Below are 25,582 nucleotides of genomic sequence, written 5' to 3' on the forward strand. Positions count from 1 at the left end.
ATTTGCTTGGATACAAACCCTGAATGTTACATCAGTTTAGCTGCTCACGGAGCTGCTTCATGATTACATATTATATTTGTTGATTGCTATTACATTGGATTTTCACTTCACTGCTTTATCTGAGGTAAACTGTCAACCATGTGAGACTTGTAAAGTCTTTGACATGTATTAGCGTCAAACTAAATCCAATCTTGAACCTTGTTATTTAGGAACACTGGAAGTGTTTATAATATCAAACAGTAGTAATTCAATCATCTGTATCCAGGCAAATAAGGAATGATCATGCAGAGAAAGGAAAACGATGCTTCTTTGACACTTTTAATTAACCATGTAACCAGGATGTGTAATTGCAATTGTGTACCTTATAAAGTTTTTGCATTATAACACAATAACAACAAATGTTAATTTACAACCAAAGACACTAAACAGTTACTCAGAAACATTCAGACCTTTCTTGACAGAAGGAAATCAATTTGTTTACCATAAGTTACCACAAAACTGTACACGATTTAACACAATTAGAAAAATATTCAAGCATTGACCACAGAATCCAAGCTGAGCTGATCTAAATCCAGATCCAGGGATCATGAGCTGCACAATTACGTTAGATTACATTAGAGAATGCATATAAAACACAATATTCATCCACAGACAAAGCTCTCAAACATTATCACAGTGTTTAAATATTTTAGTTGAAAGGCAGTGTTCTTAATGCGAGATTCAAATAAATGTGACTCCAGTCGTATCTGCACATCTTAATAGTCGAGGCACCTGTCCATCGCTATCACTTCACATAAAAAGCTGCCATTCCTGAAGCACGTTAAACTACAGCTGTTTTCCACATCCATGCAAAAGGAGGAAACATAATGAACAAACATGCAAACACACCAACACTCACCGACACAAAACACAACAACTCTTAATAATAATAATGGCTTTCGTTAATTCAACACATTACTGCTGCTTTTAATAGGCACATTTAGTTTTTAATCATCAGCCCTGAGCACAAACACCAGCACACACACACGCACACATACACACACACATACACAGAGGGTTTAACACTGACGTCACAGCAGCAATTAAACTCAACATGCTGGCTAAGGGCATTGCACTGTACATTAGCTTGTTAATTCAAGAGATGGTCACAAGTTTAAGAGAAGCAAGGCTTTGGCTCTAACAGACAGCAGTCAACTGAAGCTGCCGGGGCAAAGAGGCAAAGATGATGGACACAAGAATAATCTACACTACAGGAAATACGTTTTGGGGAAATGGACGTATTCTTTTACTTGTCAAAAGTCATATGAGAAGATTAATACCATTCTCATACAGTAAACAGAGCTACAGCAGAGAAACAGCACGACTCCATCCAAATGTATCAAAACCTGCCTGCACGCACCTTTAAATCTAACTAATAGAGCTTTTTCAGAAAATTCTTCAGACTTTGTTCTGTGTTAACGTGGTAACACTATTCATTAAGATAATGTTAACAGAGGCTAATAGTTACCAATGACTGCATGATGTTTAATGGTTTATGAAGGAGATAAAAAGACATAATGAAAGGATTAGGCTCTATACAACTAAATTACATATATTTACTTACGTAGCACCTCTGCCATGTTCTGAAAACATCCACAAACCAATTACAACTTCTTACCTAAGATTTTTCTTTCTTACCTAAGATAGTGAATACCACAAGACAGAGCCGTCCACAGCCCCATCTGAAGGCAGCATCTATGAAATCAGTTAAACTGGTGCTTTTCCTACCATCATCTAACTAAATGCCTGCTTTGAAAAAGGTCTAACAACAGTGACGATGTAATACAAACAAACAAACTTGTAAAAATTAGAAGGTAGGTAGTTTTTTTGTGGGAAAGGTGCAGTGACGTATTAAAAATCTCAGTTGAGATTAGAGTATAGGAAGTGATTGAAACTGGCCAAGAAATAGTGTAAGAAAATGCAACATTTTACGTAAATGACCCAAGTCAGCTGTTTTCCTCTTATGTGTTAAGCTAAGCTAACTAGCTGCTGGTGGTAGCTACTTATTTACTGTACAAACAGGAGAGTGATATTCTCTTCTGACTCTTGGCAAAATGGGAATAAATGTACTTCCCAAAGTTTTTGTCTACCCCTTAAACTACTCGGTGAGCTGCCCCTTTACAACTGAATCACACTTGAATTGGTAAAGTGGGCTATGGCTTTATCGCTCTGCTTGTTCGGACTGCACCGTCCCAATTCCACAGAGCTCAAAGGACTGAAAACTTCCCCTCATTCATTCCTCAGATTCTTTTAGTGAACTAAAGGTGAGATTTTCTTGTGATGGTAGGGAAATTGTTAATTTGCCCACTAATTGATATGTCAATTCAGAAACATCTCCCCAGTGTTTTCTTTAGACAGTGTGTCTTAGACGCTTTAATAATGAGCAGTGTTCAGAGAACCTTGAGGTTGAGGGCGCTGGCCTGAGGTCCTGTTTGGATCCGGCAGTCCTTCCTTAAGGGCAGCACTCTGGTGGGTCGGGAGGAGGCAAAAGAAATATATATATATAAAGACATGAGAGAAACATACAGGCAGGTAACGTGGGAGACTAATCAGCAATAAATTGATTCAACAACAACAACATTATTTTCACACAAACATTCAGTAATAAGACTATATTTACTGGAAATATTAAAACTTCATATTGAGGTAGCCTGTTACACAAATACACAGGCTTAGTTTGTCTGTGCGCTCATATTGAAACACTTTTCTTGCAGGCGTCACCTGTTGGGGCTGCACGGTTGTTGCCTTCTGGCCTTGAGGGGAGCGAGCAGGTGAGCGGGAAACACTAGATGACCTGGCAGCCAGCGCTTGGTTCATCTTAGTCAGCACCACCTCTGAGATAAGCTGACGGTCTTCTGCCTGGTGATCACCAATCAGCTGCATAGACGAACCCACAACCTGGGAAACAGCACGCAAGCATCAGAATATACAGGTCACAAATAAAGGAGGTTGTGCTTGCAGGTACTTTTTCTGAGATAAAAAAATAGTTTTTATGGTTGAAATGGAGGTTTTTTGGTTTATACTGGAAAGTTTCTAATCTTCACGTGTTAACTTGCACCAGGGTTCATTTTAAGTAATTATATAAACAGAGGCCTATCTTTTTGGTTTTATGCCTTTTTAGGCCATGAAGAGAGACAGGAAATCACGGAGCCTCAGACTCAACATAGCCCCAAGACGTGGATTTTGACATCTTTCCGACTCAAGTATACGAGTACATTTTATTCAGACAGTGAGGCTGCTTCAAAGTTTAAACAGGATGTTTAAAAGCGTGACTTAGACACCACGATGACTGGCTGTCGGTGTCATCGTTGCTACTGTATAATCTTCCCCTCCTCCCTCTGGTGATTTACACTCTCTCACTGGGGTTTGTGATCACGCTCAGTGTATGATGACGCACTTCTATAGTAATCGACCTCTTACTTTCTCGCTCCTTCCAGTCTCTGAATACTTGCCATGCTGCATCATCATTGCATTTGTTTCCCAAAAATGTTTTTGTGTGTGCGTCTGTGTCAGACAGCGTCCTGCTGGAGATGGCTGCTGTCAGGTATGGGGTGGGGGAGCCTGTTCTGGTCTGAGTGCTACATGTCTGAATAACATCCTCATGAATCAATGCCAGGTCCAAATGTCTCCCAGAAGAACAATGAATTGTAACAAGATGGTCAATGTTATTTACTGGTTTTAATGTTATGGCGGAGCGGTATAGTTCAGTACTAATTCCAACACTCACAACTGTCCATATTTGGGACTAGACTGCCAGTCATCCCAGAGGTCATCAAATTAGTCAGCCAACCAAACTTTCCCTTACGTACAATATAATCCTTTTTCCTCTGTTAAGATGTTTTCCTCTTTGTCTGAGCATGACTCTCTATCTGGTCAAGGCTTCCTGTCAGACCCCAAACACACTCCTTCCCATCTGTCCACAATGGACAATTTCCCAATCTTAAGGTCTCACTGTGCTTCAATTTAATCTTCTTACTGCCCTCAAAAATGTCCTGAACTATTTTTTTCCAAGGCTGATGTGGGAGGTTACAGCATTAAGACATTTTCCAAGCTGAGACACACTAATTAAATTGTTCATTTGTCTGAAAGCTACTATTTTTTACATTAATTTCTTTCACAATGTGTATTCACAACCATTGTGGTCATGACTAGAGGTGACGAAACATGAAACCAATATATTCTGGAAACACCAAATTAAAAATGAACGCACACAGTAAAGTTTTAAATTGACCAGACGGAGCAGTTTGCTGGGAAACAAGCTTTAAATAGTACCAGATGTTGATTATCGAACCTCTTCATGAATTTTCAGGTTAGTTTCAATCACTTAATTCCAGACAATCTAAAGCCCCAACAGTGTGAATTAGGCCAGTGTTTAATGTGATACTCTTTTGAGTTGTTTGGGAAGTCTTATGTAACACAATTCCCACAGGCTGATGTCAGCGTGGTTTTGCAAACAAAAGGCAGGGGTCAGTAAATACTATCAGGCAGTGGTAATTTCGAGTAACTTAGGGCTTTATCTGAACACCTCTCTTCAGTTTCCTCGTGCCCTCGTGTTTCTCACCTCGGTAATGTAGTCGTTGCCATCCTTGCCACAGATGGCCTTGACGGCACAGATATCCAGCCCTCCGAAGATCTCAGAGCAGGTATCAACCCACAGCTTATACCTGTCGCAAAGAGAAACACATGTGACGACCATACTGGATTAGGGATAATAACTTTCACAAAGAGTTCAAGGAAACGAAGAGAATCCACTTTCAGACACTATATCAGCAATACCTTGAGCGAGAGTTGCGGCTATTTTACTTTATTTCATCAGACAGCACTGGGAATCAAAACTGAACATTTCCTGCCTCGCAGGTCGGCTACAAAAGTTTTGCTCTTGGACAAAAATTCACCAATGATATTGATTTCTTTATCACTCCAGCACAGTATGAGAGCGCAAAAGTTACTGTCCAGGGAATCTGTCCTGACAGTAAACCTGTTTCAGAGCCCAGGCCTGTGTTAACCCATCAAGCTGCTGCTGTTCTCTGGTTTGTCTGTTTGGTTTGCTGTCAGGAAAACTAAACACAACCAAAGATGGTTCAACACAGGCCGATCGATACTCACCTGAGGAGTTTTCTGTACAAGGGCAGGTAATCTGCTTTTTCTCACACTTTCAGATTCGCCAAACAAAACAGCACTCTGTTACTAGATGATTAAAGCTAAATTAATACTTTTGGTTTTACATTGTGGTGGTAATTAGTGACAAGAACGACAAGGAAAAACACTTCCTTGTTGTTTTGGGGCTTGTGAATGTTTTAAAAAGTTAAAACATTTGCAAATTGAGCTACTTGAACTACATTGGTCCTGTTTCTTAGTTTTAATCTTTCTTTATTTTGAGCTACAGTATTTATCAGTAGTGATCCATACATTTGTTGGTGCAGCATCTGAACACAATCTAGATTCTGACCCGTTATGGTATGTGTTAGGGATACCCAATATATTTTTCCTCCTCTACAGTGAATGTGACTAACTCTTGCTGCTCTATTTCCTCATATTTTACACTTTCGCAAAAGCGTAAGAGGCAATTATTACCTCGTTCACATTTTCTCAGCCTCTTAATGGAAAACCAATGTTATCAGAACCCAAAGCCACAGCAGCTCAGTGTAATCTCTTTCTACCCATACAAACATTCAGTATACAGTAAACATTAATAACGAATGCTGATCTTTAAACATGTGCGTGTTTACCCATGTGAACAGTTTTCAGCTGAATGCGTCTGCTATGTGATTACGTTGTGACTAACTGTGACATAACAGAAAAGTGACATGTGTGACTCCGTAGCAGCCTGAGCATCACTAATGTGGAAGCAGCGCTCACTTGTCAGTCATGGCTACTTGTTCCAGCATGGCAGATCCAGTGTTGCTTTTCCAGTTACCGGAGATGGATGTTCGCCTGGAAAAGAGAAGGAAATTGTGCATTAAATTATTATAGACAAGATAGTCGCATTAGTGGACAACTTTGATTGAACACTGGCTTCGGGCAAAAGCTTGAGTAGCCGGACGCAGAGCACTGCCGCAGGTTATCAGCCTGATTATTAATGCTGAGAAATAGACCAGTTAGCATATGCTCTTGGTTTTACAGTAATAACAGCACAGGATGACACACAACAAAAAGCCTGAAGTGCTAAAACAAAAATGGGTCGGCTAAATTACAGGCTCTAGATTTCTTATGTCCCTACACCCTTGCCATCTGGAGCTCCTGTCCTGTGCCTTCTAGTCGTTGTTCATACACAACCCCTCTCCCTGGACTCAGCTACTACACAACGACAGCCCACTTACATGTAAGCTTTGTAGTCGGACCCGATTTTCTGGACCCTGATGTCGTACTTGGCGTCGACAAATGGCTCTGTGGTGCAGTAGGTCTGAGTGATAGCCACCACACTTGCAATGTCCTGGAAGTCACTAACATTGTCCACCTTGACCTACGGCAGAATAACACATGTATGTAGAAACAACATTTAGTTTAACCGTATTCACAAAAGTTTTTATTCGTGTAAAAGTTGACATGTATGAAACATCTTTTTACTTGGACAAATTTTATTTTCTAAATGATGGTTCAGGCATGTGTGAGTAAAAAACAGGAGCTGGGAGACAGTTGGAGCATTAGTTTAGCATATAGACTGGAAGGAGGGCTCAACAACTAGCCCGATGATACATCCTGTTCGTTTCACCCTGTTTCCAGGCTTTATGATAAACTAAGATACAGAAAAGGTAGAAAGCAAAAAGATAAAGGTGTTACATGCTTAAAAGCTACAGGGCTGAAACTGACCCTGAATTAGAGAGAAAGGGTGGCCAGACCCAGTGACTTAACATCAACACATAAAGTGTTATTTACCTTCACTGCTGGGCAAAGAAAACACTGTACACTAGTTTAACCCAGCATCATAAAAGACAGTAACAGAGGATCAGATTGAGCAGTTTGGGGTAATGATGTGAGGTGGATCAATGAGGAGTGGTGGAAACACTTCACTCTGATTTTCCTCAGAAGTTATTAACACAGGTGTCAGTCGATACCAACACAATAAGAAGAGCAAAGGACTGAGAGGGTAAAGATTTGCTCTAGCTATGAACGCGATAAGGAGAGACAGCTAAGTGTACAATGGGACGGGCAATGCATGTTAAGTAGCAGAATACAACATGCGCCTATACTCTACATTATCTTTAAAGCACTTTTTAAAATTTAATCTCCTCGTGTATCTAGTTGCATCATTGTAAAGAAATCATCATCACCACAGTACCTTTCCCATTCCAGAGTGGGCGTGACCGATCTTCACCACTACCGGGAAACTTGGTGTTGTAATCTGCAAATCAACAATATAATTAAAGGATGAATAACACACAGTCAAAACAGGATAACCACAACAACTATATGGAAAAACCCAGCAGTGAAAAAGTGAGTGGCTTTTATCTATTTTAGCCACCAACCATAATTGATTCCTTATACAGAGAGGTAAAAACAAATGTTGTCTAATTTTATTTTTTAAAATATTAATGTTTGATGATCAATTAAAGACATTTTTAAAGTAACAATGGTGATAATATGATAATTCTTTAATTTATCCCACAGTGGGATAAATATTATGAGTTTCATTATTATTTAATGTTATTTAATATTACAACAGTTATAAAACAGTTTAATAAGAACCCGTTTAAATGTGTGTTTTAATGAACTGCAACTTGCTCACAATGACAATATTAATGTTTGTCAGGTAAAATATCTTAGTTCAGCACATTTACATTATTTAATTAACACAAAAACACAAATTAGGGCTGAGGTTGATGGGACTAATCATTGGTTTTGTATGTTCATAATCCCAAGTAATCATCAATATAAGGATGAAAGATTTTAGTCAACAATCCATCCTCTGGAGACCACAAATGAAAAGGAGTGAGACGGAGTAAAGAAAAGGATTGTTTCAATCCACTGAATGCTTATTGAGATATGTGAATAAAAACCTCAAATGTGAAGCTTGTAATTGAGCTGGAGAAGAATTCAGACGATCATCGAAGTCAGTACGATTCATCGTCTGGGAGGCACATCTGTGTAAAACTCGCAACTCTGAAAACAAGATCTAACTAGGCCTATGCGAAGTGACTGAGGGAGGAGGAGGGGGGAGGACATCAGAGAGAGGGCAGAAGAGGAGGCAAACGATGGCAGTTTTTTTTTTTTCTGTGTCTGAGGAGGCTGTCCCTAAATTGTTGAGCACATAAGAGGCTCCCTGTGTGCGACCCTCTCAGCATTCAAGACCAGAGTGTGAGGGGATCCAACTATTGTAAGTTCCTCAGTGTGTTGTCTACAGAGAGGGAGAGAGAGACAGAGAGAGGAGGGCAGCGACAGCAGCCGCAGCGACAGCAGCATTTCCGCTTATTTTCTGCAGCTTGAATTCATAGGTGCACTTTAAACTTATGAAAACATTTCTATCCACAGCCTCCCAGCTCAGCAGAGCTCAACCTAGCACTTCGACTCTACTGTCCTGCCCATCGGCCGCCCCCCTCGCTGACTGCCGGCCTGACTTTCTTCCCGGGGAACTTAACAGGATCAGAAGAGGCTCCCAAGCGTTCATCAAGTGGTGCAGCGGTCAGAGGTAGCCAGAGTCATCATGGCTGTGTCCCAGGAGAGGAGCGTATGTTTGGGGCTATGGGTGCTCCTTTTGCTCGGAGCGGGCATGGAGGAAGTTGTGGAGGGATGTAGCTGCCACCCAGCCCACCCGCAGCAGCTCTTCTGCAGCGCAGAGATCGGTGAGTTATCGATCCGAGACTAATTAAGTTTGTTCTCATTTGTGTAAATGTTAAACGTAACGAGCGATGTCCCACTGTGCCTTTAAAAGCAACAGAGAACTGATTTCAAGTTCTTCTGAGTGCACATGTGATTACCCAGAACCCCTCAGTCTTAATGAATCGACTGATGAGTTGGCTTATTGATCTCCTCAATTAGATTTTCTGTCAGGGGAAAAAAAATCTAATCCAAATAGTAAATCTACTGTGACGAGACTCAATCAATAGGGCACCATGGCTGGATATACGACTGCGGTTTTATCCACTTAAATTCATATAAATAAAAGATTGCATGGAGTGAACTGGATGATGGGTATTGAGGAAAAAGGGACTCTAAAAGGATACGGTTCCGTTCAATTATGTTGAATTTATTCAGAAAAAAATTCAAATATCTAAATAAAAGACTAGACAGTATATTACCTTGGAAGTAGATTAATTATTAATTTGTAAATGTGTAACACATAGTTCTCTTTTTCAGACTTGCTCTGTATTTGTAGTAATATTTGCTCTTGACCACATAAAAACAAACCCTAAAAAGCACTCAGCAGAGTGGTCCTGGCCTACTTTCTGTCTGTCTGCCCCCCCCCCCATCCAACTCTTTCTTGTCTAAGCACAGGCCAAAACCAACACTCTGCTCTGACTTTGAGTACTTGGCCTCGTAGTGGGGAAAGCTGGAGTATGTGCTCTTGTCAAAGGTTACACTCCAGCAGAGGAGAGAGGGGGAAAGCAGCAAACTGCATTTGTTTGAGTCTTGTTTTCAAATTGGTCTGTATCTCCCCTCAGGCTTAGACCCGGTGAGTTCCCTCAACGAGCTTTTTAAAAAAAAGAATGCATATTAAATAAATAGTCAGCATGAAATGGAAGCTGAGACCTGTTTTCAAAACCTCCAGGTCTAAAACCAAACTAGATCTGGGTTATGGGAACACAATGAGAGCATTTAGGGCAGCCAGTGTTTTGAGGACAGCTTTTTACTTATGAAGTGTGTCATCCGTTACCAAGATGGTGGCCCTGTGAAGCACGAATGGACAACATGAGATTTTTACGCAAGCTTGCCAATAGAAAAAGGGGACTCCTGAAGGACCAGAACTGAACCCAACAGGATTCACTGGTGTCGTACTGAGTCCAAAGTTATAGCCATAGGCCTAAGATTTTGTTTGTTCAATTATAGTTTGAGTTTTTTCTTATTCTAATTGGTGCAGTAAACATTCAAAGATATACTGCTTACTGCTTTATAGCAGTAACACTTTTTATTCTTTTGTGCAAAGTCAATAATGGAGCCCACTTTGTGTCGATCTGATCTTTAGAAGTCTGGTGTAACATAAGCAGCTCTGTACTTACAGTCTAGTTACAGTCTCTTTTGTTCAAGTGTGACAAGTATGATTCCGTGCAACCTAAGCTGTTCTATCTCAGTCCACCGGCATGGCTTTGAACACATGACAGTGTCGACCTGGGTCTGAAAATCCCGTGTCAACCTGGGTCTTTTTCATGTGAAAGGGTCTAAGACAGAGATTTTTGACCAGATTACTAGCTAGCCCTCACGCGACACAAAAATAAACCCGGAGAGCCGATATTTTAGATAATTTATGTGTCTACTTTTTGTTAAATAAAAGATTTGGGCGTGGTAAATATGGTTTATATCATAAATCCCATACAAGAACGGAAGTGGGCGGTGCTGACTTCTACGATTTTTGCAAAGAGGTCCAATTTCCTGGATCTCCTTGAGGTCTCAGACCTATTTCTTTAAATGTAAATCTCTGAATGGATCAGCGGTCCCTTTTCAGGTAGGACACAACTTTCTGGCCCCATGAATAACAAATCAGGAAAATCCCTCGTTTACCACGAGTATTCAGAGGAAACCTTTCACTTGGTGGTGTCTGCGGTTACACTATCCTGGTTGTTTTCCAGGGATACGCTGGTGGTGGCCTTTAGTTGACCTGACGTTGCCGTCAGAGTCGATGAGCTCTTTGTGTATAGCTGTACATCTGAGTAATATCCCATCTGGACAAACCCTGGATGATTCCCTGGCCGTGTTTGTGTATTTGACATTGTGTGCATGTGCGTGAGTGTGTGTTTGTTGGATGGAGGCCAAGCCATGCCAACACAGCCTACTCCATCTCTCTCTTTCTTTCCCTCTCTCTCCCTACTTCATTTCCATGTCTATAGGCTTGGTCTAATGGTCTGCATACTAACAATATCGGTGTGAAAGCCCACTGACAGTCCAGCTTTGTGAGCATGACAAGGGTGCCGATTCATCTGGGAGGGGGAAGTTACTTACAACATCAGTTCTCATGGTACAAGTTTGCAATATTTCTCTTTGATTATGTAGCTGTGGGGCAGATGCACAGCCACTTTCACTTTGCATGCATGCCTGTCCTTATCCCTGTTCATAACACAGCTGCAGGAACTAAAATGCGTGGGTAACCTGGCCTGCACAGTTCAAAGATATCTGGTAAACATCTCAGAGATTCTGGGCCAAGGGAATCGTTTTAGAGAGATACAACTAATTTGAAAGGTTTTTCAGACATATTATGTGTCATTTAAATGGGCTAGTGAAAACTATAAATTTTCAAACCAGTTTTTCAATAAATTATTAAAATTCCTGTATAATTACATATAACAGCTTCCGGCCTTGCACTGATATGTGACCACAGCTCACATTGGCAAATGTTTCATACAGATACTGTTATGCCCTGGTGTGTTACTTACCACTGATAGACTAGCTATTGGGCTCAAAGGGGGAGATTTAAAGTGGGCCGATTTATTTCCCAAAGCACCGTCTCCACTTTGAGATGTGTTTCTCCTTTCAACACCAAAGTGCAGATGAAAGAGGGAAATAATATGATAGTCATCACTGGTGCAGTTTAGTACTTCTGTGTAGAGAGCAGTCTTTTTATACAGTGGTGTACTCACTGCTGAAGAGATGGGTGCAGAAATTTTAAATAATACTGTAACTTAATTATTAATGAATTAGTCACAGATATTCAGGATTGAGTTCTCACGGAGTAGTGCTGTAGTTGTAAAGCAAGTAGAGCTTGATTTTACTTCAGCTGAAATACAAAACTAATGGCAATAAAATGTGCCTGAGTATCCAAAAGTAAAGTTCTCAGTATGTTATAAAGAGTAAAGTTTTCAGTATGTTGTAAGTGTTAGCACACAGACCTTTAAGCTGCATTTTGATGTATAATGTAGTCATTTGGTGTTAAATCAAATTACAACAACATATAATATTAACACTATACTTTAAGCAAACAAATGTTTAGATTAGTTTATATTTAGTTCATAAAATGTATCTGCACAGTAACTAGAGGATCAAAAAACAAGTTATCTCATAGCACATGTAATACAGTAGATGTATAAAAATGGCTCACTTAATGCAAGTATTGGCCAGTACCTAATGAAGTGAATTACAGACGGTTAATGCAAATGTATCTATGACACTTAAATGGATAATAATGGATAATAAACCTGAGCTCTAATTATTTGAAGGCATTTTTCAGGTCACAGCTGCACATGAGTGCATGCGAGCTTATAGGCAGGTGAGTCCTTGTGAGGTCAGACACAGAACTGGGTTACTACATGTTATATTTAGATTCAGAAGTTGTAGGGACAAATAGGCAATTTTGAACAATGTCACCTTATCACACAGTATCACTGTATTCATCAAATGTAATTTTAAAAAATGTAGCGCCATACTCTATGTTAACCACACAACTTATTCATAGAGACACCTTCCACTGTTCTTCCTGACACTTTAGATAAAGTGAACGTCTTAAGACCAGTTGCAACATATACATTTGTCTTCCTGCCCTGTCTTCTTGAACACCCAACACACAAAAATAGAGTTTATACTTGACCTGACTTTTCACAGAACATGTTGAGCTCCCCCTCTTGCCAGCAGACAACACCGTGGTGTAGTTATGTGATGTGAGCAAAAACTGAAAACAAAGGGGTTGGTTTGCTTAGCTGTATTCTTCCTCCTCTTCTGTAACTTCTGTAACTCGGTTGTTTCTTTTTTTCATGGTTTTACCGACATTACTCAACCTCTGAATCTCTGTCCTATTTTACTCCAACTCACTCTGACTCACTCTATAACAGACGAGCATTACATTTATGGGAATTACAAGACACCTGTTAAAATATACTGAAAAAGATTGAAGTTATGTTCTTGGTTATGTAGATGGCAAAATGGCATAAGAATTGTGTCTGATGGGAACTAAATATCACCCAGTGATAGATTTACATGTAGCTTGTGTCTGTTGACATTGACATTGAAACTGTCGCCAGCAGAGTTGTAGCTAACAGTCTAATTAAACATGACGTTAATTTGTATTTAATGTTTCAAGCTGACAGACTTTAAATGAGAATTCTTCATGGAGGTCTTGAATATGTGTTTTCTCTAATGATGCATAAACAATAACTTACCAAAAGACTTTTAGCTTGTGTTGCTGCCTGTGTTCTCAAGAGGAGTTCATGAGAACTCTTTTGGTATTTTGAGTTTACAAGACGTGCGTCTTTGTTTATGTTTTAACGGTGACTCAACGTCTTCATGTTTTTGTTAAGTTTTTCTATATTTAGTTACACAGTCGTTAGCTTGCTAAGTGTTAGTCTCTGTGGCATCTAGATGCTAGCAGTTGCGTCACAGCTGGTCTCCTGATGACGTATGGTTGACGCTACCTCTTGATTGTTTTTGTGTACACAGCTTCCCATGATGTAACCACAAATTGAGCGTTTTCATGCCAACAGTATGTAGTACTCTCTTACAACTGTAGCTAGTCAGCTAGTTAGCTAGCAAGTTAATGTGTGCTGTTTAGGGTAAAAAGGAAAGAAAGGAAAGAAACTCTAAACTCTTAATCTAGCTATCGCCTATATTACAAGTGTCATTTATTTCTTCCCTAACATACTTCAGCTGAATGTTTGCTTCTTAAGGACATTGTCTGTTCAAAACCAGATGTTACCATTATAACATTTACTTTGGACAAACTATGTAGATTTTAAGCTATGATCAATTGTGTCCAAACCAATAAATGTTACGTTAGGAGAGAGTTGTGCTTGAACATCTTTGATAACAGGCCTACTCCACCTGGTGGAAGTAGTTGCTAAGATGATTGTAAAGTCACCGATAGTGTGAGGAGTTAAGGACATAGTCCACAGACAGTCCAACTTTTCTGCATAGTTAATGCAGCCGTTCTGCATGACTTTTCCACTGGAGATTAACCTGGGAGCTGTAATAGCAAACTCAATTATATTCGATTGATTCAGCCACAGTATTATTTGAGTGAAGGAAATGTCTCACAGTGAAATTAATTTGTCAGTTAACTTTATGAATAATGCAGAACTTGAATATTGCATGAGTTTGGTGGATGGGAAACGTAAAAAGACAAAAATTAAGGTTTTATTTGGCACAGAGGGGCCTGCTTGTTTATGTGTGATTGAATATGAGTTTACCTTTTATGATAATATAATATTTTGTGAGGCTGTCAAATCAGTATGTGCTATTTGGATGTATGTGGTAGATTTTATATACTATATACATGTGTGTGTGTGTGTGGAATTGATTAAATGGGAGTGAGCAAGCAGTGAGCTACTTGTTATTCTATGTGGGTTTTGATTTTCCTCCCAGAGGAGACGAGGGACACTTCCTGTATCACTACTGAGAGGGACTGCTGCACTGTCTGTGTGAGGAGAAAGATGTGTGACAGAAAAAAAAAATGACTGAAAAAGAAAAGGGGGGTGGAGGAGGGACATGACAAATATCTATCTATCTATCTATCTATCTATCTATCTATCTATCTATCTATCTATCTATCTATCTATCTATCTATCTATCTATCTATCTATCTATCTATCTATCTATCTATCTATCTATCTCTAAGTTTACAAAAAGTTAAAACCACAGTGTTTTCCATTGTTTCTGGCCTGTACAGTACTTGTCATCTTTGGCATTTCAATTACTGTTATCCGCCTTTCTCTCTGTTGTTTTTTTGCCCCTACTAGTGATAAGGGCAAAGATCTCCGGAGAGAAGATTGTGTCGCCTAGCAACAGCTCCTCACCTTACATGAAGATGATCCAGTACGAAATCAAAATGATCAAGGTAAGGGTTCTAGACAGCAGTAACCGCAGCTGCTGCTGCAGACATCCATCAGTTTTACCGCGCAGGCTGCTGTGTGTAGCTGTGCGGTTTATGTGGATACTGGCTGCATATAAAGTGACGGGGAGGTAAACAAATGGAAATTGGTCTCACAAACACATGTTTTGGACTTAATTTAAAAAGAAAGTAAAAGCCAACAGGCTGTATTTTGGGATCATATAGTTTTTCTATCATCAGGTCAGGCTCGTACAGTGACAAATTCTTTGACTCGCGTGCCCCCGCATGTCTCTGTGTCCAGATGTTCAAAGGTTTTGACAAGGCCAAGGATATCCAGTACGTGTACACTCCAGTCTTCTCCTCGCTGTGTGGAGTCAAGCTGGACTCCAACAATAAAGCAGGGTATCTGCTCTCAGGTACAAAACCTTCAGAACTGTTTTCAGTCGGTATATGCTGTATGTAAAAGAAAATTGATAGTGGCAGGAAGGACTTTCTTGTGCTAGATGGTTTTGCTTTTTCTGGGAAATGATTCACTTTCTTTTATGTCAGCCTGGTAAATAAGACATATGTATAAGACATGTTAGCTTAGGTTTAAAGCTTGAAACAGACCATACATTAAATGCTGGTGTTGTGGCGTCACTAAACAGGAAGCATGTGGAGTGATGGGAGGATTTCTATTGGCCAATGCGACCTGGTTGAGTCTTGGGACAACTTATCTCTATCGCAGAAGAAGAACCTCAACTACAGATACCAGATGGGCTGTGAATGCAGAGTGAGTAAGGACTGTTCAGTCTCTACTTATACATATTTATCTTTCTCACACTCATCTGTCTGTCTTAGGGGCGTCTACATGAGGTTCGACCTAAAAAAAAAAAAAAAAACAGAGCGACAGCTGTTACATCAAAGAGGTCACTCTTCTCTTCTGCTTCTCTGCCTCCTTTCTTATTTTAGTGCAGACATTTTTCAGGCGTGAGAACTTTTTTTTCTTTTCCTTTTTTTCCAATTGACACTTGTTAACAGCGACACAATGATTTCTTGTTATTATTCCAACCCTCGCCCAGAACTGCACTTTTTATTACTAACACACGGAGTATTGACTCCAGGGACAAATAATGAGTAAAGGATTGAACTGATTCCTTTTCTCTTAACAGATCAACACCTGCTACACAGTGCCGTGTGCGTCAACAGGAGAAAATGAGTGTTTGTGGACGGACTGGCTGCTGGATAACAGTCTAAATGGGGAGCAGGCTCGGCAGTACGCCTGTATCCGCCGCTCCGACTCATCCTGTAGCTGGTACCGGGGTGGACCTCCACCTGAGAAAGAGTTCTTGGACATGTCTGACCCTTGACCTGTAATTTTGATGTTCATTTTACTACATCTGACGCAAGAAAATAAAAAAAAAAATAAAAAATAAAAAATAGATCCCTGCCTTGGCTTGTGTAGTTGAGATTTGGAGTGCGAAGCATCAACCGATTTCACTGGAAAACTGGCCACATTTACATTCAAATTAGCTTAACCTGACGCTGAGCCTCTGTTGGCAGAGTTCAGGTGGTTGCTACAGCAAAGCTAGAAGAATTTTTATAAACTGCAGGGGCTTTCACCATTCCTCTGACTCATTTTCGCGCTCTCACACATTCCACTTCACTTTCACAGAATAAGAATAGCAGCAGACCATCCACTGCAAATCATTCACTTCAGAGCTAGTCTTTTGCCTGATGGTAGATGCATACAAATATTGAAGACTCCAAATTTGTCTATGCATACTCTAAGACATAAAGCTAGGATATGTAACAGAGACATATAAAGAAGTTGTATAATTACAATACAACAAAAAGATGGAAAATAATTGAAGAAAGCTGCCAACTTCTGCCACAACCTTGCATTGCTAAGTGTACTTTACATGTGCACCAATCTTCTAAATTCACATTCATATCACCGTATAAAAATAAATGAAAACATACTGTAGATTCAGTGCTGTGTGAAAGTTCTAGGTACTGCGAGTAAAGTCCCAACAATGTTGAGATGATAGCTCTATGGTGGACTCCTTATTCTTCTTGAGGCTGAGGATACGTCTTCATGACTCTTGACTATGTTTGGGGTCATGCTGCATAATGAATATTGGGCTGATAATTAATGTATCGTGTGATTTAAACATCTAAAGTGCCTAAATTCTTTTCCCAGTACTGTACACATAAAGAAAAGCAACAGCAGACATTTTCCACTTGATTATACTTTGACTAAATCTAAATACAGGAATTATATATACTCACCATAATTCTTGTACATCTAAATCCATCACAGTTTCATCTCAAATTTCTGAGACTGTAAATATTGTATTTCAGTGGGAATTAACACTTTAAAGTCTAACCAGATCTTCTCTTCTAGTGTAGAGATTCTTATCTTGTGTGTTTAGTATCTTTGGGTGAACTCTGTACTATTTCCTGTGCCAAAAATCTAATCCAGCGCTTTAACAACAGCACTGCCGCCTGTAGAAGAGCAAGCCGCCTCTCCTTAGAGGACATGACGTAACAGGACATGGTTCAATTCACTGTTAACTCCTAAAAAACTGGAAGCGCATCCCATCAGACAGGATCGTACAAACTCTGGCACAAGACGTTAATGATGAGAAATAACTGATACTCTGAGCTCAAATGAATGATTAAAGTGTTGAGTCATAAAATGACCCAGATCTGAATTGACCCCTGTCTTGCTACTGGATTCCTTCACTGAAGTCATACAGAATAAAATGCATTACCACTTGCTATTGACATGCAGTACTTTTTATTTTAGGATTGTCTTTGAGTTACGTTCAAAAATTAAATAAATTACATTTAATGCAACAGTCGGTCGGGCATATTAGAAATATGCTGCTATTTACAGACAGTAAGACTGATGACAGTAATGCATATTGACTGTATGGCTTTAGTGAAGTGTTAAACAATTTTATCTTTGTTTTATATTGAAAGAAGTGTTTGGGTTTGTATTTATGTCTCTGTTTCTGTCTGTTTTCTATTTCCATGTACCAAAAAAGATTGTATATAAAGTGTCTCAGTGGAACAGTGTGTCACTGCCTCTTTTTTTCCCCGTCCTGTTACCAAAATCTAAGACAATTAGAGTCTTTATGAAGCTTTAATGAGACCTCAGAGCTTTTAACATTAAAATAAGAAAACAATGTGATGACTTTTCTGTGCTTGCCAAGAATTCCAACAAGGAATTTATTTAATTTGTTTTTCTAAATGAAAACTTTAAGGCAGAGCACAGCATATATCCTTTTACCTTACATCTACACTATATCTCATGAATGCTTTAGTGAATATAGTTAAAGGAAGAAAAAACTCACCATTGCAGTGTGTTAAACAAATAAAACTTTTTTTTTAAATATATGTCCAACTTAATTCATTTGTTGTTTGAAATCTCAACATATCAGATCTAAATCAAAGGATTCATGAGATAACTCACAGTTACACGGTTCATATATATGCATTTATTACTTTTAAACTAGCTAAATAAAATAAATCTATTTAATATACGTCCCACTGTAATGAAACCAACCAACCAAAACTATTGTGGATAAATCTTCAGCTCATCAGTGGATTCCTTCTGGTTTAGTTTTGGGGATTTATGTGAATGATGCAGCCTGAAGGAAAAAAGAACTAAAAAAAAAACAAAACAAGAAACTTTACCATGTCTCTGTAGTTGGGGTAGAACGTCTGATCGATAAGAGGAAACTTATCTGAACCCAACTTCTTCTGATTACTAATCAACTGGGAGAACTGGAGGAAAAGAGAAGTGGAAAGACCCAAAGAGTTAATGTGGATCTACTGCAAATGAATCAATAAAGAGTTTAATATTAAAGAGTCTAATATATACTATAATGTAACTTATCACACTGTACTGTTGAGTATATACACATGGTTTATACATAAAATGAAGTACATTTAATGTTTTTACTCTTTAAACTCTGCAGAGTGTATGTCCTACATTCAACTACAATCTCCATGTTTACAGCTGAGAATGTATTTTGCTGAGATTACGTACGGCCCAAGGTTTGTCACAGAGGTTGTAGATGGAGTCCAGAGAGTTGACTGAGGGGACGCCTGCGTACTGCAGACCGATGATCAGGTTCCTGAAGTCCTCGTTTTGGGCCATGCTGTAGGCATGCTGGCGCACCAAGACGAAGTCAGGCCGGAAGGACCTGGAAAGAGAAAATGAAGAGAACTGAATTAGGAATAAATATATTATGAGTTAAACTCTATGTTTTTCTCACAAGAGCCAGAAAAAAAAAAGTTATTTTTGCATTTTTACCTGGAAGATGAAGGATGACGACTTTAAACAAAGATGCTAAAACTTTGAAAGGTATTAAACTAGTCAAATTATGTTCCAGGAGTTATTTAAATATAATTGTCCGCATTAATTTAAAACTAAAATTGGACTGTGAAAAACGGCAATTACTGTAAGTGGTTATATCTCTCTCTCTGCTACGAAGCTTCTTAATAAGCACTCTGCTTCGGGTTGCCAAGTCAGATGAGAGAGGATCTTTCTTTGCTTGGATGAGCACATGGAGGCATCTTACAGTAAATAAAGCCTAAAATGGTAAATTTATCTTCCCATTATGCATAATTAAAATGACACAACAACTTAAACAACGTGAGTTCACAAACATCACAGAGAGCCCAAAAAACTGCACAATCTTCTTCTGTGAGATGAGTTCGGCTGCAGGTGGTGCGTCACCTCGGATGATGTCAGATATATCTACATAAAAATGTTCTCTCTGCTTGTGTTTCAAACAGAGACATGAATCTGGAGATATGGGAGTGTTTTAATAAAATCGAGCAAAATGATTGATGATCTTCCATGAGAATAATCTGATAAGCGAAGGGAGGATGTAGCGAATATTATGTCAACACAGAAAGTCTAAGCAAACACCGGCTCATATTGTCGTGTATGACAGCAGGAATGATTTTTTACAAGGCAGTGATCCACAGTGAAGTACCGATTCTTGACAATATGCCTCTGTTTGACTTTTCAATATAGGGGCCTACGTGCTCATTAGCCTCTGTTAATAATCGTCTGCACTGACATTTCTAATTCTGATCTTGCTATTATTTGGCATTACACTCAAACCTAATTTTGACTTATTGGTAGAACTGAGGGGGCAGAGAGCGGTTTGACATTTAGTCCTGACGGGTAAACTGGCCACTGGCAGGTGAAATGAAGCTGCCGCGTCTCAGAGGTGGCTGCCTGCAGCAGAGGACTGCAGTGCAGATGAATTCAACATTCAACCACTGAGACAAAATGAAGGATGAATCTGCATGAATGAATATGAAAAACAAAAACAAATGCAAAATGGCACCAGCTAACTTGTTTTTATGATTTATTCCCATTTTCCGTGATTTGCTTTTGTTGTGATGAACTTTAAAACAAGCAAAACACTAGCGGCCACAGCACTGGAGCCTAGAGAATCAGTTTGTGACCAGCGGGTTAAGGTCAAGAGCAATATCCACAGCAACTCAACTCAGTGGAAAGCTGATGGTGATGGGGCATGACTCCTGTTATTTTTTTTCTTTTGTCTCCGCATGCCTCGTATGACAGCGAGAGAATGTGAGGAGCAAATGAGAGAGATGTGTGAGAAAAGAGAGCGAGGGAAAAAGAGATGTAGAGAGAAAACAGAGAGTGAAAACTCTGGCGCAGCGTGACCACCACCAGCTCTTCGTGCACACAGAATACTAATCAGACACTCCAAGATCCTGAAAAAAGGCTCTGGTGGAGAGGACACAGCAATTAATGTGACTGTAATCTCTTCATTACTGGCAGTGGAGATCAACATGGCCACGACTCTCAGTAATGCCCCCATTCAGCCAACAATGCCACAGTCATCCCAAATAACTCTGGCTTTGGGTTTCCCACTGTGGGATTGTGTGCCCACAACTTTATTAGAAAAAAAAAAAAAAAAAATCCAGCCTGAACTGGAATTCTTTATTTTTGTCATGAATTCCCGAATTAAATGACATCTCTTGGACTCTTTTCATGCAGTTACTGGAGAGCACGTTTCCTTTTCCCATTTGTGTGTGGCGGAGCATATGGAGGCTCTCCGTGCATCCCTGCCTCAAAGAGATTAGACGTTTTGCAGGTTATGGCAAGTCCAAAATGGTGACAGCCTGTTCAGTCCAAAACACATCAATGAGCCACACTGCAGCACTGATCGACATGTTACTGTCATATAATAAAGATCTTCTGAGCCAATCAGCTCTAAAATACTCACTGTAGCACATGTGCATCGACCTACGACTGAAAATAAGCTCCAGCTAACATAGTATTTCATCCCGTTTAACCGTTTTCATGGGACTTGTTGACACTGATTAAAAAATATGGAATCTGACAATAATCCAAAGAAAATGAGGTAAAATAACTGGGTCAAAGAGGTAATTACAGAGTTACAGGATCTCAAAGTCAAATATCCTTGTCCCTTAAGTGTCCCATTCCCATTTGACCTGGATATCCGTGTGTGAGGCTGAGCATATGGAAGCTAATCACGCGTGTATGCACCAAAGAGATTAGCAAATGTTCCATGAGTGCTGCCGAGCCAAAATCAACAAGAACCCAAACATGGTCGTACAAGTCAAAACCTACATAATGTGTTAATCAATGAAAAAAGATAAAACCTTTTTTGTTATAGTTTCAGTTTTGTTTTGGATGTATTAATGATAAAAGGATGATAAGAAAAGTAGAAAGTAGAGTTCTGAAAATAGCTCTGGAAATAAAGGATCTTTTTCAGGACGAGGGTTCCTTAGCAACATGCTGTCTCCAAAGTAAATCACTGCTTTGTCTTGAAATCGATGGACACAGTGTAATTACATGAACACGTATGGATAGAAAGGCTGAAAAAAACGAAACCGCAGGTCAACACGACAGACTGATTATTGTAAACTCAATAATCAACTCCGTCTCCGGCTGTGAAGCAACTTTGGAAAAGCTTAGACGACACATGCTTTTTAAGGAATGAAGCTTGTGTGAAGAAGACACCGTCAGGACAGATGAGCGTGAATCATTCAGACTTCTCGTGTAAAGTTTGTTCCACAATATTTCCAGTTAATGTCCCTGCTAGCTGTATGTTTGTGAGTGGGCAAGTGCAGACCAGCCCCTTGTAAAGCATAATTGCAGAGGGCAGAGGCGCTGATTTTCAGAGTGATGCTGCCATTTTCATTTCCTGTGGGTTTTGTTCGTTGCTGAGCAGTAGGACCTTCAATCACTGACAGCCTTTAGCCAGGACACCCGGTGTCTGTGTCAGTGTGGTTTGTGGTGTGTGTGAGCGTGTCTATGTGATTGTCTGGTTTGCGTTGGGCTCATGTGTTTGTACGCAGGTCTACTGTGCCAGTCTGTGGGTAATGGTTGTGGTCACACGCCTCTGCCCTTTTTTCCACCAGTTCAAGCTCCGCCGTAAACAAGTCTGGGTTCTGAGGTCTGTCGTATCCGGGAAACGGCTTTGGATCATCATTAATTTATGCATTAAGATGGCAACGCAGCACACAATGGTCATTTAAAAGGAGAGTTAATGTCAAGCTCTATGTCGGGCCTGGAAGATTATTGGAAAAATCAGTAAAATTAGAAATATTTTAGACTTTTGTGGGACGTTGGGCTCATTATGTCTAATTAGTTAGTCATCCTGGGATCATATATTATATCAATTTAACTGGAACAATGGAGCGTACATTAGGAGGTGGGTTTTGGCAAGGACTTCACGATTCGATACGTATCACGATACTTGAGTCACGATATGATACATTATTGCGATATTATGATATTGCGATATATTACACTATTCTATGTAGTTCACTGAGAAATTTTAAATGCAGCTTAAAATACACGTTGAATATATGTACTTCATATGACAGAGATAATTAATTGGACAAATTGAGTCAAAAAAACTATGTTAATCCAAATGACCCATTTCCAATTTATTGCACACAGAAAAAGTGGTGGTGGAGGTGTGAAAGTTGTTTACGATCAGCCCAGGACATGATTTTTTTGTTTACTTTTAAAATAATATTGAGATTTTCAAAATTGATATTGTATTGGGAGAAAAAGTATTGCGATATATTGCCACATCTATATTTTTTCCCACCTGTGATGCTATACGTCATCAAGAGCATTGTTCAGATTGTGTCCAGTAACACGGCTTCTTTGGATTTTACGTTTTATTAATAGATTTAACTTAAAGCCAAACCCAGCAGTTATGGTGATAAAAAATGAGTCTGTGTGTGTGTGTGTGTGTGTGTGTGTGCGTGTGTGTGGGTGGGGCTTACCTGACCACTTTGGTGCTGCCCCTGATGACTTGCATGTCCACGTTACAGTTTCCATTTGAATGTGAGACGAGGTTGACCTCTGAGAACTCGGCCTGTGTGTATAAATATATATTGTTTAGTTATATGTGACTACCTTGTAAATAGTTTCTGCTGCTTTAAATAAACTGCTGTTGGAGCTCAAAGAAGAAATAAGCTGATTAGGAAGCAGGATATCACACTTTTTTTTTTACTCTGGGATGTTCATGGTTTTTGTACAAATACTTATGAGTAATATGTCAGCAACTGCATTCACAGTAGGCATCCTTCTTTTTTGTTTCAATTAATGAGTCGTACTAGCCCTTAAAATAAATGCTGAATCACGTTTTCAGTAGTAGTAAAACTGATGAATGACAGAGAAAAACATCCTCGTGCTCCACACTTGTTTTCTGCTGTAATTTATCTATCTTGGCAGACTATGTTGCACACATAAACAACTCTAGTAAAATAACGCACGTAGCTGCTCTTTGGTGTGGTTGAAAGCACAGTGAGGATTTCTCTGTGACTCATAGCTGCAGACGTCTGGCTCCTCTGGCGTCTATCTCGTTTCTGTGGTGAGGCTTGAGGTCGTAATCTAAGTGTCAACATCTATTAGGTGCGAAACTGTTTGGTGTGAAACCCCACGGAATACTCATCTGAAGTACAGTAACCAAGTCTCGTCAAATGGTTAAGCTGGTTGAACCAATATGAAACCAAAATGTCATTCAGAGTGAGCATGAGGCTGAATTAAAGACATTAAATAAAAACTACTACGCACAGTTACCACAGAATTATACAAAGGTACAAAAGGTTTTAGTATATTTTTAAAGTGCTGAGTATGGGTTAAATGGCTTGTTCAAGTTCATATAAATGAAGTCTATAAATGGACAAAAATCACTGAACAACACATATTCCTAACAGGTTCAATGTTGTTTTTTAGCTTCTTAATTTAATTACTAAATGGTAATATGGCAATAACATTCACCATGTTTATTTAGTATGTTAGCCTGCTAGTATTTACTTATTAGGATGAGATAAAGTAACATAAAGTCCAGCACAACACAACTTTTTTATTATTATTTTATACTGTTTTCTCCGGGTCCAAACACATGCTCGTTAGGGTCACTGGCAATTCTAAACTGCCCGTACATACTCACACCTGTGAGTCTGTCTCTCTGTGTTAACCCTGCGACAGACTGGACATCTGTCCAGGGTGTACCCCTCCTCTAACCCAATGACAGCTGGGAGAGGCTCCAGCTGATGTACTGCATTTCTGTATGAGGAAATATCTCTCAGTTACTTTTATAGACACAGGCTAAAGGCTACGCTAAATGTTAATGTTATAATCAGGTTCGACACATTTGTTAATTTATAACCTATTAACCTTTTACTATTTGTGATAATTTGATGATCAAGTTCCCCATTTTTGTTTAGTGTATTAGCATGCTAGCATTTGGTTATTATAATAACATATTATATATATTAACATAAAACTTCTGTAATCACTGTAGCACAAATTCCTAATGAACTCAACATTATGTGGTACTATTTTATTCATTTTCTGTTTGAGTAAGCGTTGCCTTGAACTAATGGCTGAGCTATACGCTAAAAGCTAAGTGCTGATAAGGTTCTCCATCTCTGTTTAACCTGTAAGAATACCAATGTTTATATTAGGTTGACATTAGCTGACATAAGGTCAGTTCAGGTTGAATTTCTGGTTGATGAGTTTTGACGAGTTGAAGAGTTTTGGTCATAATCCCAAGATTGAAACTCTTCCAAGAAAATTAACAAAGCTACAAAAATATGATTCTCTAATAAGGGCCTAGAATAACTCTGAATAATATTGAATATGGTACCAGTTCTCTTTCAACTCTCTTTCATCTCTTGTTTTGAACGGCTTTAACCTTTAACAATTAATTCTGCAGCATCATAGATCTATGAGATTATATGATACCTGCTCCACTTTGATGTCGTAGTCTCCAAGGACCTTCTTTCCTCGAAACACTTTGGCCCTGGAAGATAAGAGAGGAGGATTAGTTTGCCATCTAAACGCTACAATCTCTCAGTTGTCTATGCTGCCCTCTACTGGTCACGACACCTCCTGTGAAACAAATGAGAAACAGAAAATGGATGCCTGCTTGTTTAATGGCCAAACTACAGCGTAACAAAATGAAATTGGTGCAATCACAACGGAAACTTTCAAATCAATAAGTGCTGCCTATGTGATGGATGTAGTCAATAAGTGTGCAGTTTGATGTTGACCTCCTAATGACTTGGCTGTCGCTCGCTCAAGGCCGATGTGGAAATGGACTACAAGTAAAA

General features: G+C 39.3%; 2 protein-coding genes across 3 annotated transcripts in view; one reads left to right on the forward strand and one right to left on the reverse strand.

The window, feature by feature from the left end:
- syn2b (synapsin IIb) overlaps positions 1–25,582 on the reverse strand; it is a 69,168-nt gene that overhangs the window by 3,979 nt on the left and 39,607 nt on the right. The window contains exons 2-11 of the mRNA XM_047582165.1: positions 25,215–25,272; positions 23,246–23,337; positions 18,981–19,137; positions 18,626–18,715; positions 7,319–7,381; positions 6,360–6,502; positions 5,899–5,973; positions 4,601–4,703; positions 2,761–2,937; positions 2,439–2,505 (exon numbers count right to left, since the gene is read on the reverse strand). Coding sequence (XP_047438121.1) covers positions 2,439–2,505; positions 2,761–2,937; positions 4,601–4,703; positions 5,899–5,973; positions 6,360–6,502; positions 7,319–7,381; positions 18,626–18,715; positions 18,981–19,137; positions 23,246–23,337; positions 25,215–25,272 — 1,025 coding nt within the window. The remainder of the gene's footprint in view (positions 1–2,438; positions 2,506–2,760; positions 2,938–4,600; positions 4,704–5,898; positions 5,974–6,359; positions 6,503–7,318; positions 7,382–18,625; positions 18,716–18,980; positions 19,138–23,245; positions 23,338–25,214; positions 25,273–25,582) is intronic.
- LOC125006264 (metalloproteinase inhibitor 4-like) lies at positions 8,079–17,999 on the forward strand. 2 transcript variants are annotated; one of them, XM_047582167.1, is made up of 6 exons: positions 8,079–8,353; positions 8,509–8,819; positions 14,850–14,947; positions 15,243–15,357; positions 15,589–15,713; positions 16,093–17,999. In XM_047582167.1, the coding sequence occupies exons 2-6, from the start codon at positions 8,681–8,683 to the stop codon at positions 16,288–16,290; spliced, it is 675 nt and encodes a 224-aa protein (XP_047438123.1). In that variant the 5' UTR covers positions 8,079–8,353; positions 8,509–8,680; the 3' UTR covers positions 16,291–17,999. The 2 variants fall into 2 exon arrangements, with proteins under 2 accessions (XP_047438123.1, XP_047438122.1); XM_047582166.1 differs by lacking the exon at positions 8,079–8,353 and having other exon boundaries at positions 8,363–8,819.

This window comes from Mugil cephalus, chromosome 4 (genome assembly GCF_022458985.1).
Source record: "Mugil cephalus isolate CIBA_MC_2020 chromosome 4, CIBA_Mcephalus_1.1, whole genome shotgun sequence".
In the NCBI taxonomy this organism is placed as follows: Eukaryota; Metazoa; Chordata; class Actinopteri; order Mugiliformes; family Mugilidae; genus Mugil; species Mugil cephalus.

Excerpts from the sequence above, each read along its gene's own strand:
- LOC125006264 (XM_047582167.1), top strand. The coding sequence starts at position 8,681 with ATGGCTGTGTCCCAGGAGAGGAGCGTATGTTTGGGGCTATGGGTGCTC. Across the intron at positions 8,820-14,849 it reads CTTCTGCAGCGCAGAGATCG|TGATAAGGGCAAAGATCTCC; the intron begins GTGAGTTATCGA and ends TGCCCCTACTAG. Across the intron at positions 15,714-16,092 it reads AGATGGGCTGTGAATGCAGA|ATCAACACCTGCTACACAGT; the intron begins GTGAGTAAGGAC and ends TTCTCTTAACAG.